The sequence below is a fragment of the Anarhichas minor genome, unplaced genomic scaffold, assembly GCF_050575085.1.
Source record: "Anarhichas minor isolate MPS153535 unplaced genomic scaffold, ASM5057508v1 ptg000017l, whole genome shotgun sequence".
NCBI classification, from domain to species: domain Eukaryota; kingdom Metazoa; phylum Chordata; class Actinopteri; order Perciformes; family Anarhichadidae; genus Anarhichas; species Anarhichas minor.
In genome coordinates, this window is record NW_027466463.1 from 2355218 (window position 1) to 2369416 (window position 14199).

Genomic DNA, 14199 nt, shown 5'->3' on the forward strand with positions numbered 1-14199 from the left:
CATATTTACTTCCATTCGGTCATTAGGATGTTATTTGTAAGTGCAAGTTTCTAAATGCCGACCGCAAAGACCACACTTGTTCCAGATGTGAACAATTGCACTGGGAGGCTGCCTCACAGCAGCAGCAGCATTTAAATACAGAGACACAGAAACAATTTGTTATTTAACAAAACAAAACATTAAGAGGGAAATAATATTTATTCAAATTGAATGAAAATAAACAAAAATAAATAGAGGAATGGCGTTTCAGTACAGTTAGTACATTGATACATGGCACTTCATTTAATAAAGGACTAAAGTGCAGCAGTGAAAATATATCAAAGGCACATTGAAGAAGATCTAAGGGACCTCATGAGTTTATACTTTTCAAGTATAGACTGCAATAAAAAATACTCACCGTAAGTCAAAGTTATCATCTAGGTTTAAGAAATATTATTTCCAAAATGGCATAAACATCTTGACTCATTGTCAGAGTTTTGTCTTCAAAAGTCATAATTCCGATCTACCATGCGGATTTAGCCACATTTTTTTTGATTGTTTAGGTATTGAATTTATGTATTTTGTATTATTATAATAATTATATATACTCATGATATACCCATCAACCATTCCATGCTAATAATTATTCATGTGGTGTTAGTAGTTGTAGTAGTAGTAGTGGTGGTGGTAGTAACGTAACGTTAGCTAGTAGTAGGCCTAGTAGTGTTGTAGGCTAGTAGTAGTATTGTTGTAGGCTAGTAGTAGTAGTGTTGTAGGCTAGTAGTAGTATTGTTGTAGGCTAGTAGTAGTATTGTTGTAGGCTAGTAGTAGTAGTGTTGTAGACTAGTAGTAGTAGTGTTGTAGGCTAGTAGTAGTATTGTTGTAGGCTAGTAGTAGTAGTATTGTAGACTAGTATTAGTAGTGTTGTAGGCTAGTAGTAGTAGTATTGTAGGATAGTATTCATAGTGTTGTAGGCTAGTAGTAGTAGTGTTGTAGGCTAGTAGTAGTAGTGGTGTTGTAGGCTAGTAGTAGTAGTATTGTAGGATAGTATTCATAGTGTTGTAGGCTAGTAGTAGTGGTGTTGTAGGCTAGTAGTAGTAGTGTTGTAGGCTAGTAGTAGTAGTATTGTAGGATAGTATTAGTAGTGTTGTAGGCTAGTAGTAGTAGTGTTGTAGGCTAGTAGTAGTAGTAGTAGTGTTGTAGGCTAGTAGTAGTAGTGCTGTAGGCTAGTAGTAGTAGTATTGTAGGATAGTATTAGTAGTGTTGTAGGCTAGTAGTAGTGTTGTAGGCTAGTAGTAGTAGTAGTGTTGTAGACTAGTAGTAGTAGTGTTGTAGGCTAGTAGTAGTAGTATTGTAGGATAGTATTAGTAGTATTGTTGTAGGCTAGTAGTAGTAGTGTTGTAGGCTAGTAGTAGTAGTATTGTAGGATAGTATTAGTAGTGTTGTAGGCTAGTAGTAGTGTTGTAGGCTAGTAGTAGTAGTAGTGTTGTAGACTAGTAGTAGTAGCGTTGTAGGCTAGTAGTAGTAGGATTGTAGGATAGTATTAGTAGTATTGTTGTAGGCTAGTAGTAGTAGTGTTGTAGGCTAGTAGTAGTAGTATTGTAGGATAGTATTAGTAGTGTTGTAGGCTAGTAGTAGTAGTGTTGTAGGCTAGTAGTAGTAGTAGTGTTGTAGGCTAGTAGTAGTAGTGTTGTAGGCTAGTAGTAGTAATAGTATTGTAGACTAGTAGTAGTAGTGTTGTAGGCTAGTAGTAGTAGTGGTGTAGGCTAGTAGTAGTAGTAGTAGTAGTGGTGTAGGCTAGTAGTAGTGTTGTAGGCTAGTAGTAGTAGTAGTGGTGTAGGCTAGTAGTAGTAGTAGTAGTATTGTAGGCTAGTAGTAGTAATAGTATTGTAGACTAGTAGTAGTAGTAGTGTAGTAGTGTTATAGGCTAGTAGTAGTAGTAGTGTTGTAGGCTAGTAGTAGTAGTATTGTAGGATAGTAGTAGTAGTCTTGTAGACTAGTAGTAGTAGTATTGTAGGATAGTAGTAGTAGTAGTATTGTAGACTAGTATAAGTAGTGTTGTAGGCTAGTAGTAGTAGTATTGTAGAACAGTATTAGTAGTGTTGTAGGCTCGTGGTAGTAGTATTGTAGGATAGTAGTAGTAGTAGTATTGTAGACTAGTATTAGTAGTGTTGTAGGCTAGTAGTAGTAGTATTGTAGAATAGTATTAGTAGTGTTGTAGGCTCGTGGTAGTAGTATTGTAGTATAGTAGTAGTAGTGTTGTAGGCTAGCAGTAGTAGTATTGTAGACTAGTATTAGTAGTGTTGTAGGCTAGTAGTAGTAGTGTTGTAGGCTAGTAGTAGTAGTAGTATTGTAGGATAGTAGTAGTAGTGTTGTAGGATAGTAGTAGTAGTGTTGTAGGCTAGTAGTAGTAGTATTGTAGGATAGTATTAGTAGTGTTGTAGACTAGTAGTAGTATTGTAGGATAGTATTAGTAGTATTGTAGGATAGTATTAGTAGTGTTGTAGACTAGTAGTAGTATTATAGGATAGTAGTAGTAGTGTTGTAGGATAGTAGTAGTAGTGTTGTAGACTAGTAGTAGTAGTATTGTAGGATAGTATTAGTAGTGTTGTAGGATAGTAGTAGTAGTATTGGTAGGATAGTAGTAGTAGTGTTGTAGGATAGTAGTAGTAGTATTGTAGGATAGTAGTAGTAGTATTGTAGGATAGTTGTAGTAGTGTTGTAGGCTAGCAGCAGTGTGCTCAGTAAACCTTTCGGCGGAGACGGAAGTAGAAAACGTGAATCCTCTCTTCCTCTGCTAGGATTCCTCTATTCCGTGCTCTGTGCCTTTAAAGATACTCGGTATTTTCCGGAGTTGCTCGGCACTGCTCGTCATCGACCTCTTTCACTGCGGCTCCATCGCCGAGCGGACTGGCCCGCTGCTCTCATCCGAAACCTCAGTGCAGACTGTCGGATCTATTAAACCACCAACGCCGGCTCCCTGAAAGCCTCCAGCTCCTGTCGAAATGCAGGCTATCAAATGTGTGGTGGTGGGCGACGGGTAAGAGCACGCTTACACGAACACAACACCAGCACATTTTCTCGTGTGTGATTCGACGAAGCGTCCACGGATGGATGGGTGATGGGAGGATGCTATGTAGGTAAAGGGGCGAGAGGCTCACCGATCCGTCGGTCGCCCCGGTCTTCTGCGGTCTGCTCCACAATGGTCGATAGAAATCCGCAGTTATCTGCTTTGTGAGTGCAATCGGTTCGCCCACATCGTGGCCTCCGGTCCATTGTGACGCTAGGAGCGGATGCGGGAACACCTACACGCCTCGTAGGCCACTGGAGGCAGGCTGAAGTGCTGATGCACGCTAAGGAATTTGTGGCCCTGTCAGTGGCAAACAGGCCCCGATGCTTTCATTCTGCACACACCGTGCCTTTCTTACTGCACCCAGATCACATTTAGCTTCATGTGCACCGACATTTGTAGCAGGCTCTTCTTCAGTTCTCTTTTAAAACCTCCATACCATTGCTGGGTGTAGATTACGGAGGGGAAAATGAGCCATTTGTGTCATTTTTTAGAGAAATTAAGAATAGGCCCGAGTCATGTTTTTTCATGATTAAAGTCAGAATGCTGAAACTAAATAATATCGACTTTGAATTACATGTTTCCACTGCTGCGTTTTTCAGAATGTGGACTGTTCTCAGCCTTGTGATTTTGATGTTAATCACAGATGATCTGTGCAGAAAGAGATTGTTGTTGGAATTCTAAGACGTCACCAATCACTTAAAGCAGCATCTCCCCCATTCAAGCTCAGTGTATTCATCATTGGGAGGACCACTCAGCTGCTCCCTAAAGCCTTCAAAAACAACCCTGATGATGTCATCACCTTGGGCTTGGAAACTAAGAATTTACAGCAAAAAGCCTGCATTACAAACTAGGAAAGACATGGGTGTTAACCAGGCAGGGGGGGTCTGACTGTGTTTTTGCTCTGCATTATTTTCACAAATTTATGTTTTTGTCGTCAGTTTTTATCCGTGTGTGGAGCGTGCCTGCTCTGTGTTTGGTGAAGGTGTGTTCACAAGGTACACGCTGCAGATTTGCACACTAGACTGTTGGGCAGTTTATGTTTATTTGCCCCAAACAGCCAATATAGGCATTTTTTAACAATACATTTGTCGGAAAAGCACGTGTGTGGATAATGCAATGATGATGGCTGAATTGCATTTAGCTACTTCAGTTCAAGGCTCCTGCTATTTCTCTTCTGGCTCACTGTCACACAGTCATAGTTTAAGGAGCCATGTTAGTGTTATTTGTAACACTTGTGTTTTCCCTCCATGACAAGTCAAAATATCTGCTATTAAAAAGGCCTAAGTACAGTACATAAACTAGGAAGTGGACGTAGTCTCCACGACGTCACCCACTGGTTAGTGAACTGTCGTTTTGAAGCCTCGAGTTTGGCATTTTGGCCGTCGCCATCTTGTTTTTGTTCGTCAACCATCTTGGCTTTTTGGCAACCAGTAGTGACACGAGAGGGTGGAGGTAAGTACAACTGAATTGCTGAATAGAACATTATTAGACGACCAAAATGTTACAATTAACATGAACGGTAAACACACTGAAAAGGGATTAAACACGGCCCCGCCCTAAAGCATCCCCTGCTTTATGGTCTGTTTGACTCTAAATGGACCATAATGTACTAAATGAACATCATGCTGTATTGAAGAAGACTTGAAACTAGAGATTGAGACCATAAACTCATGTTTACAATGTTTACTGAGGTAATAAATCAAGAGAGAAGTAGAGTCATTTTCTCATAGACGTCTATACAACCAGAGGAGTCGCCCCCTGGTGGACACTAGAGAGAATGCAGGTTCAAGGTACTTCACTTTTCAGACCCAGAGGTTGCCGCCTGGTACAGTACCAGCTGCACAGACACTAGCTGCAGCTTGTTAGCAAAGTGGATACTGACCATGTATGTGGATAATACTGCTCTGTGTGTTTGTTTGTGTAACTGCTCAGACTCCTCCAGTCTCTCTCCTTACATGTCTCCATACATTCATTTATTCGATGCATAAAGCCTCTGGATATGTGTGAATTTTCAAACTTGCAACAATTTCAACTCACACCATAAACTTCTCTGTTTCAATTTGCAGAACCGAAATTTGCGTCGACTTCTTTCTTTAAATATATTTGATGAGTGATAGCGTTGTGAAGGGGAGGAGTCATTGTGTGTGTCCACGGTTCTGGAAACGTGCATGTATCACCAATTATCCAAGTCCTGATGCTAACTTTCTGGTTGGCCTACAAAAATATGTCACTCCTGCAGCACTCTGCAGATACACAATATCAAGTTGCATTGTGGGAAGTGTAGGATCCGATGTTTTTGTAGCTTGACCCAACATGGGGACTGAAGGTCCAGATATCTTGGTCTCTGCTGCACCCGTTTTCTCAACTCTTAAAATCACCAGAGCACCCTTTACGACATGTCTTGCAGTTCTTCCGTCTCCTTCTCTCTTCGTTATTTTCTCATCCTCCATCCCAACCAGAGAGACTTACTGACCTCAAATCAGTCTCACGGCGCCCGCACACATATTGGCGCTGTGTGTCACCACCATTTGCCTTGTCTGCGGAGACGTGCACACAAAAGTCGCTAATTACCTCGTGCATGAGCACACAGTCGATACCCATTTCACGCCACCACCCATCCGTGTAGCATCCTGCGCCTTGTGTTCAGTACAGTAGGGTTGAGGAGGGGAGGGGGTGATATGTGTACTGTTTATGGGCAGCAGAGGTAGGATGTGCATGTGGGGGAGTGTGTGTGTGTGTGTGTATGGGGGGGGGTTATTATAGGCGGCTACTATGTCCCTCAGGCGACATGAATGTAGGCCAGTGTCTGTGTGGCACAGTAAAAGAGTGGAGTAGCAGCCTGCTTTGAATCTCTTTCACACATACAGTCATGCATACTCTCCAAGTCCACACAGAATTTGAGGAACTCTTTTCATACTGTAGGTTTGTCCTCATGTGTCCTCTGTTGTCCCTCTCTCCTCAGGGCTGTGGGTAAGACCTGTCTGCTGATTAGCTACACCACCAATGCCTTCCCTGGTGAATACATCCCCACTGTGTGAGTACCACGCACTGCACATGCTCTCACCCACTTGATGTGAGCAGCGGCTTCGTGTTGTTCAGGCTGTGTGTTGGCAAGAGTCTGGAGATACGATATGTCATGATACAGAGGTTACCGTTCAATATATGGAGATTTAAAAAAAATCTATCTTTAGGAAAACTGTCAACATGCAACATCACAGCGCTACTTGTTGTGTAATCTGTGCCGCTGTCTGTCACCAATATTTTCATGTAAACTGTCAATTAAAAGTCGATACAGTGTTTTTGGGAGTCAATACAGTATCACAAAATATCGCGATGTTTATGTGTATTGATATTTTCTCCCACCCCTACATGTTATAGGACCATGACATCATTTAGGGTCGAGTGCTATGATACATACCGTGAGATAATATGAGTGTGTTATGGTGTTTGTACTGCGGTAGGTAGCCATCAGTTAAATATCTCTGGGTGTAATAAGCGTAACACAGTAGGCAATGTTGCAAAGGAATGACGAGGACTCATTTATGGCAATATTTTTGCATCGGTACTTTGGTTTGTCAAAAACAGACCTTCCCAACTGCTTATTTGACCTATAAACATTGAGCTACAAATTTCATTCTTTACTACAGAAACAACAGTTCAAACAGACTCTAGGTTGACTTAGTAGCTATTTCTAGAAACGTCCACAGTGGGCTATCTCACTGTCTTCAGCTAAGTTGCCACACAAATGGCTCAGTTGACGTCAATGACCTAAAAATGGACCACGTCAAGACACGTTTACCACGCGACCAAAGGTCACATGGTGACAACTGAGCAAACATCTGTGACTGAACGCTCTGAAAAATGTCCTTTGAAACAAACCTTCCTTTACAAATGTGTCATCCTCATCTAGATGTACGGAGCGACTGCACCAAATACTATCCAGCAAGGTTGTCCAATCGTCCTGATTTAGAATGTGTTTTTTGAACTATTGGAACAGAACCCAGATGTTGTGGTTTGATGTGCTCCCTCTCACCTGCATTTCACTAAGAGCAGTATCTGCCTTCCTGCAGCTTTGACAACTACTCTGCCAATGTGATGGTGGATGGGAAACCAGTGAATCTGGGCCTTTGGGATACAGCAGGACAGGAGGACTACGATAGGCTCAGACCACTGTCTTACCCACAGACGGTATCCAAACACACACACACACACACACACACACAGTTTACAAACTTTGACCGACAAATCCTACCCTTTATGGAGATTTATACATCACTCAATACTAATGAACTTACTTGCTAATATATGTCCTGTATAGATGAATGAGTAAAAGGCATCAATGCAATATGGTGGACAGATAGTAGTTACATTATGCATGTGGACGAGTGTTATCAGGCCCCTAATTCAAATAATCGAATGTTAAAGAAACTTGGAAACATGTTGTTTATCTATACACAATATAGCTGAAACTACAACACAGTATTCCTCCACCGTGCTACCAAAGAGGGCTGGTGAGCTTGTATAATCAGATATCTCCCATGAATTCTAAGTCACATGAATACTACTTTCTCTGTAGCACAAACATGTCTCCTTGTGTATCTAAATGAAACAAAGTCATACCTACAATATTTAGTGATACAACAACATAAAGTGAGTTATGCTGAACAATAATGTGAATAATCTTCCATGTAGTTACAACCAGAAGAGTCTTAATAACATGAAGATGTCTGGTATTAGTATGAGATAACTCTCCGTGAGAACAACAGAGAAACAAATAAGTGTTCTTTGACTTAAAACTTCATGATGAAGAGGGAGCTGACACACACACACACACACACACACACACACACAGATCTCCTAATCAACTAGCCGTCTCTCTGGTTCTCTCCCAGGATGTGTTCTTGATATGCTTCTCCCTGGTCAGTCCGGCCTCCTTTGAGAACGTCCGAGCTAAGGTCAGTACGCTGACTGACCAACGCCCCCCCACCCTTTGTCCCCCTCCATGCCGAGTCTGACCACAAGGAGGCACATCTATTGCTCCACCTGGCTTATCACACTGCTGCCCCAGCTCGTTCAGACCTCGGTTTAGAACGGTCTGGACTTGACCCCCCCCCCCCAGGGGATGTGGTACAGAGACATGTTGTGAGGCGAGGCCTGAATGAGTCCAACCACTCTGCAGAGGGAGCGTGACGGCCCGGCCGTGGTTTGGTCTGCTGAGCATCATGGGACGCTCTCATATGAAACCACACTTTCCCTAAAGGTCCAACCTCCCTCCGTAGACTCTCTCATCATGGGATGTGATTGGAGGCTGCCTTGCCTCATGATGTTTTGTGTTCATACAACTATGCTTCCATTCAGACCGATCTATTAGAGAGAAAAACTGCTCCGAGCTCCACAACTCACAGTCCGTGTCCAATGTGGTGGAAAAGGCGCTCGTCGCTCTGCTTGTGTATCTGCTAACCATTCTCTTTCTTCTCTCTCACTCACTTTGTCCTTTGCATATGCAAATGTGAATGTGTGTTTTTGGTGCCTAGTGGTACCCCGAGGTGAGACACCACTGCCCCAACACACCCATCATCCTCGTGGGCACAAAGCTGGATCTGCGAGATGACAAGGACACCATTGAGAGGCTGCGAGACAAGAAGCTCTCCCCCATCACCTACCCACAGGGCCTGGCCATGGCGAGAGAGATTGGTGAGGCCGCGTGTGCCACGGGCACAACAAGATACGTGTTGTATGAAAATTCAGTCATTAGTTACCTTTGTTTTTGCAGCAAATGATCAAATAACAACAACACGTTTGTACAGTTATCATACAGTAAGTGTGCTGCATTTTCAACATCAAGGCAATTTCAGTTCTTATTTAGGTAAGAATGATGAGCTAAAGAGGATCCACATCAAAGACTGAAAGAAATAAGTTTCCAAGATGAAGTGCAGGAGTCAGGATGTGGTTAGCCTAGCTTAGCATTAAGGCTACAAGCAGGGGTAAACAGCTAGCCTGAATCTGTCCTGGGACCATAATGTACTAAATGAACATCATGCTGTATTGAAGAAGACTTGAAACTAGAGATTGAGACCATAAACTCATGTTTACAATGTTTACTGAGGTAATAAATCAAGAGAGAAGTAGAGTCATTTTCTCATAGACTTCTATACAACCAGAGGAGTCGCCCCCTGGTGGACACTAGAGAGAATGCAGGTTTCACTTTTCAGACCTGGAAGTTGCCGCCTACACGTAACTCAACAAGTTACAACATGGTAATAAGTGGGCTTTAGAGGTGCTGGTAGGAGGATTTTTGAATGAGTGTTGAAGTATTCTTTTTAGAGATTAAGTCAAGGGGAACTTTGCTTTAAACTACTACGAGGTACTTTCATTTTCTGTTGATTTCTGTGGTCCAGTGGACAAAAGAGGTAGTGTTTAAGAGCACCAGAGTCCCTGTAGTAAAACCTCATTTTACTACAGCAGTCTGGCAGTCTGCCCCGCTCAGCCCTGGTTCTGGATCTCCCGTGCCTCCCCTCCCTCTAGTGGTGTCGGTGTTGGTGCCCAGGGAGGAGAAGCTCTGCTCCTGGAGGAGGATGAGGTGGAGGAGACGCTGCTGCCGTGCATGAAGCTCTCCTCCTCCCTCCGGAGCTCCGACTGCAGGTTAAAGGTTGCAGTGAAGCCGCATCTGGGTCTGTTCACGGTGGACCGGTCTCTGCTGGAGGATCTGGGTCTGTCCACGGTGGACCGGTCTCTGCTGGAGGATCTGGGTCTGTCCACGGTGGTCCGGTCTCTGCTGGAGTCTGAGCTGAAGGAGTTTCTGGTGAACCTGCATTATTTCATCTGGTTTCACCAGAATCCGACCCGGTGGCACCGATGACGAGCATTAAGAATAACTCTATAGAAATAGACAGAAATAGAAATAGTCTTCTCTGATGGTCTCGTTTACTGATCTAGCTCATATAAAGGCATCAGTATTCAATCGGGACTGTTTCAGATAAATCAGTTAAAAGTTCCTCACAGTGACTCTAAAACTAAATAAAACCAAAAAAGTAAAATATATCCAAACTCTTCATAATACTTTTTTATTCAAACCCTCGTATATATGTTACGGGATAAGGGTGCACATTTTCCGTCTCTTCCTGAGCACATTTAGCATCCTCAGCATCCTCTGCACATCTGGCCTTATCGCTCTGTGAAGTAGAAGTTACTGTTGCTCACAACTTCCCAATTCTGATGTCGGAAAGGTGTGGAGGGGTGGAGGATTCAGACGCTGTTAAAGGATCCAGCAAACACTTCATTTGAAGCATACTGACACCCTAAAGTTTTTTCCCATCATGCCCTCTTCCTTCCTCAGGCGCCGTGAAGTACCTGGAGTGCTCTGCGCTGACCCAGCGAGGCCTGAAGACGGTATTCGACGAGGCCATCCGAGCCGTGCTCTGCCCTCCGCCTGTGAAGAAGAGGGGGAAGAGGTGCACCATGTTCTGAGGAGGAAACCTTGCTCCAACACTACACTACATCACCATGTACAACAACCACTACTTCTCTGAGAGGATGAGAGAAAACTAGCGAGAGTGAGTGTGCACTGCTGAGATTGCTTTCTTTATATTGATGTTTTTTCAAAGCGACATTGGTATACTTAATCCAATTTTTTTACCATAACTGAATAGGCTCATAGGTTCTCTGTGAAAGACATTGACTGTCCACCTACTTTGTACTCATAGAACCACATCAAGTTGCCATGAGGGCTGACAAAGGTCTCTATTTACTGCATTCTGCGACATCTCTTCTTTTCCGCCATGCTTGCTTGAATTAATGCACTGTTGACGAGATGGAAAGTGAACTATGAATACGCCTTCAGGTCTGAAGTTACCCTCAGCTCCTGATCTAAGATCAGCATGCGCAGACGCAATGCGTATTACTGGCATGCACACAAATCTGTTGCTACTGACAGTGGAAAAAAATGATGCTACTGCCTGCGTTCACTAAACTTCACAAATAGAGCATGGCGTCTTAAATGTTAAGTCATTTGGGTTTTTCACAAGAAATGAGAGTGATGAGTTAAAGGGAAATTCTAATCTCTTACAAAATGTTTTCTGAAGTTTTGGCCCATCATTCCAACCAGTAATAACGTAAATGCTGAGATTTCAGGAACCTGATGAGTCAAGAAACACAAGAAAGTGCTTCAACGCAACTGCACAGCTGTCGTCCATCTTTGAGCCTTCTCCTTAGAGGACCCTGAGTCTAAGCCTAGTTTCATTTTTCAACCTGGTCCCTACTTTCCCATGTTTTTATGTGTAAGTGACTAATGGGGACAACCATTTAGCCACCAAGCTGCGAGGGCAACTCCTCACCGTCAATACACGTCCACTAAAAGTCATTTCTGTTGCCTCTGACGGGCTCAGATTATTGTTAGTGCCTGACAACGTTATGAAAGAACCCGATGGAGAGGGAAGAGAGACGTCTGAATAAAACTGAACCATCCTGGAAAACTGTCTATTAGCTATTATTTTAGTCTGATGTTGCAATTGCGATATGATTTGCGATGAAAAATGAGATAAACGATCATTTTCAAATCATTTATCTCATTTTTATTGAAAAATGATCATGGAGAGGATCTGTCTCAAACAAAGTTAAGTGTGTAGAAGATGATGTGTAGGTCAGCACATCTCTGCAGCACCACAACAATTCATTTAAAAATGCTATTCAGACACACAACTCACCAACACACACTATGCCTCCTGCGATTTGAAAGTTTAGATAAAATGTAGATGTTTTGTGCAGCCACAGGTCTGAAGTCTCATGAGAGGCGGCTTGTTGCCGGAAGACAGCGGTGAGAGTGCGAGTGAGAGTTGGAGAGGGGCGTCCCGGGAAGAGTGAGAGTGGAGGAGGACAGAAAGCTTAGCTTAGTGTTATCTAAAAGATTTTAAATGTCATGGCTGAATATTTCGAGGACTTGGACTCGATGGCCGCGCGTACAGACGATACAGAAGCTGTGACCCTACGCACCACAGAGGAAGAACCCCACATTCAGATCTCACTACGAGGCTGGGTGAGACACAACAACAAACACAAAGTCAAAGACAAAGAAGAAGGTTCTATTTCTCCGTAGGGTTCTCTTCATAATGTTGTCAGACACAATCTGAGCCCGCCAGGTTAAAAACAACACTTTTACTGGATGTTCATTGGCGGTGAGGAGTTGCCCCGAGCGATTCCATTACAGTTCGTTCAGCGGTTCCCTCTACAGCGCTCTCCCTCAGTGCTAGACCCAATATTGTTGTCCCCGTTAGACACTCACAAATACATGGGAGGATAGGGTCCAGGTTTAAAAAAATACCCAAGTTACCCCTTAAGACCGTCATTGTTTCTGTTTCGTGCTAATATGTTACATATTGCCAAATCAGCGTATTTACAGTGAGAGGGAACGAGGCGGTGCTCGTGCTCCTCGTCTTTTCAAACATCTCAGCACTTCTGTGAAACGAGCTCAAAGGAATGGATGCTGGTAGGAATGATGGACAGAACTATGAGTGTGTTCCTCTGAAAGGAGCGTACCAAAGTGAACCCAGCACCACATCAGAAGTAAGAGTGGTGACCTTTAACCCCAGCCTCTCTGAACTCATCACTTGCTCTGGGCTTTTCATCATTTAGCCTTCCACAACAACATACAGCTTACTCTTGACCCTGTTGAATAGTAGTTAGACCAAAAAAAAGATTGATGAGTTATCAGGTCCACTCACTTGGTTTTACCGGAGCTTTCAGGCGCCTCGCTGCCTGATCAGCACAGAGTTAGAGTTAGATGCTATTTACAGGGTGGAGAGTTCAAATCTGAGCTTTTAACTGCATCTCACGGTGCTCATTGACAAGGAGAGGAGGGAGCCCTCTGTGGGTTATCCACAGAGTGAACCTTGAGTTTAGATCATTTAGTCAAATAAAAAAAAAACATTTTGCTGTCTCACCTGATCTGTGCTGTCGTTTTATGGTGGAAAGAATAATCACAGTCGTGTTCTTACATGTGATCTTAGTCCAGTGTCTTTGGGTAACTTCATCTAACTGTGAACACGTGACAGACCAGCATGCCAAACATGGGGGCTGTACACCCTGCTGCCTGAGTTCTGCCTCTGGGGCTGGAGGAGCTTGCATGGGTCTAAAAATATTCTGTCTTAACTTATCCCATTATTTTAGATCTTGTCTCTGTTCCTCTGTGTGTGTGTGGGTGTGTGTGGGTGAGTGTGTGTGTGTGTGGGTGAGTGTATGTGTGAGTATGTGTGTGTGTGTGTGTGTGTGTGGGTGGGTGAGTGTGTGTGTGTGGACGAGCATGTGTCGGTGTCAGTGAGACGGCTTTGTGTCGCGGTTTGGGGGCAGTGCATAAAAGACAGTATTGTTTTGAGCCAAGTTTTTTAGTGTCCAGTTTTTTGGTACTATTTCATATTGTATCGTAGTAATACACAAGACTTTTCAACAATCTGTGGACATAAAGAAAGAAAAAAAAACAGGATATTAATGACATCTAGTGATGTACAGAATAATCCTTAGAAAAGGAATGCGTTATGAATATCTACATGTACCTGAATATTTAGCTCTTAAAACTAAAACAATTGAAACTAAAGGGATTATAGTCGCTTGTGTTGAAGTTAGAAGTGTTGCTAACAGTGTACAATAAAGGGGCCGATCTTTGTGGTGTTGCAGGTTGCGCCTTTCTGAAATGCATTTCTGTGTGGTTACAGGCCGCAGTGTGTCTGTCTCCCTCGTGTGGTGAGACGCAGCACTGCGGCCCACTCCGTCACGCTGTCTTTGGTTGGCATAGCAAACTGTGTGGTTGACTCATGTCGTGTGGTCCTGCCTAGCTAAGGTGTTGAACTGTAGATGAGAAAAACGCGGCGAAACATTCTAATCTACTATTGCATGGAAGTTCTCTGGTTATTTGACCCACTGTAATTCTTAGGAGAGGTTGTATAATGAAATGCATTGGCCATGTATGTATGTAATGTAAGATGACTTGTATACTTGTTCCAACTGTTTGTCTTATTTTTTATTACTTCACGTCTGTGTGGTGAAATATTTCAATTTTTTGTATACTAAATACAAATGTATATGTAAGGCACTCTGTGTTCTGTCATGATTAGTTGATTTTTGGTTTCTCTTTATGACCCATAACATGTGAGAACATT

General features: G+C 43.0%; 1 protein-coding gene across 1 annotated transcript; it reads left to right on the forward strand.

The window, feature by feature from the left end:
* Positions 1 to 665: 665 nt before the first annotated feature.
* On the forward strand, positions 666 to 14132 carry rac3b (Rac family small GTPase 3b). The gene is made up of 6 exons (XM_076092968.1): positions 666 to 3019; positions 6015 to 6086; positions 7123 to 7240; positions 7945 to 8007; positions 8587 to 8746; positions 10389 to 14132. Exons 1-6 carry the CDS (start codon positions 2985 to 2987, stop codon positions 10517 to 10519), a joined length of 579 nt encoding a protein of 192 aa, XP_075949083.1. The 5' UTR covers positions 666 to 2984; the 3' UTR covers positions 10520 to 14132.
* Positions 14133 to 14199: the final 67 nt, after the last annotated feature.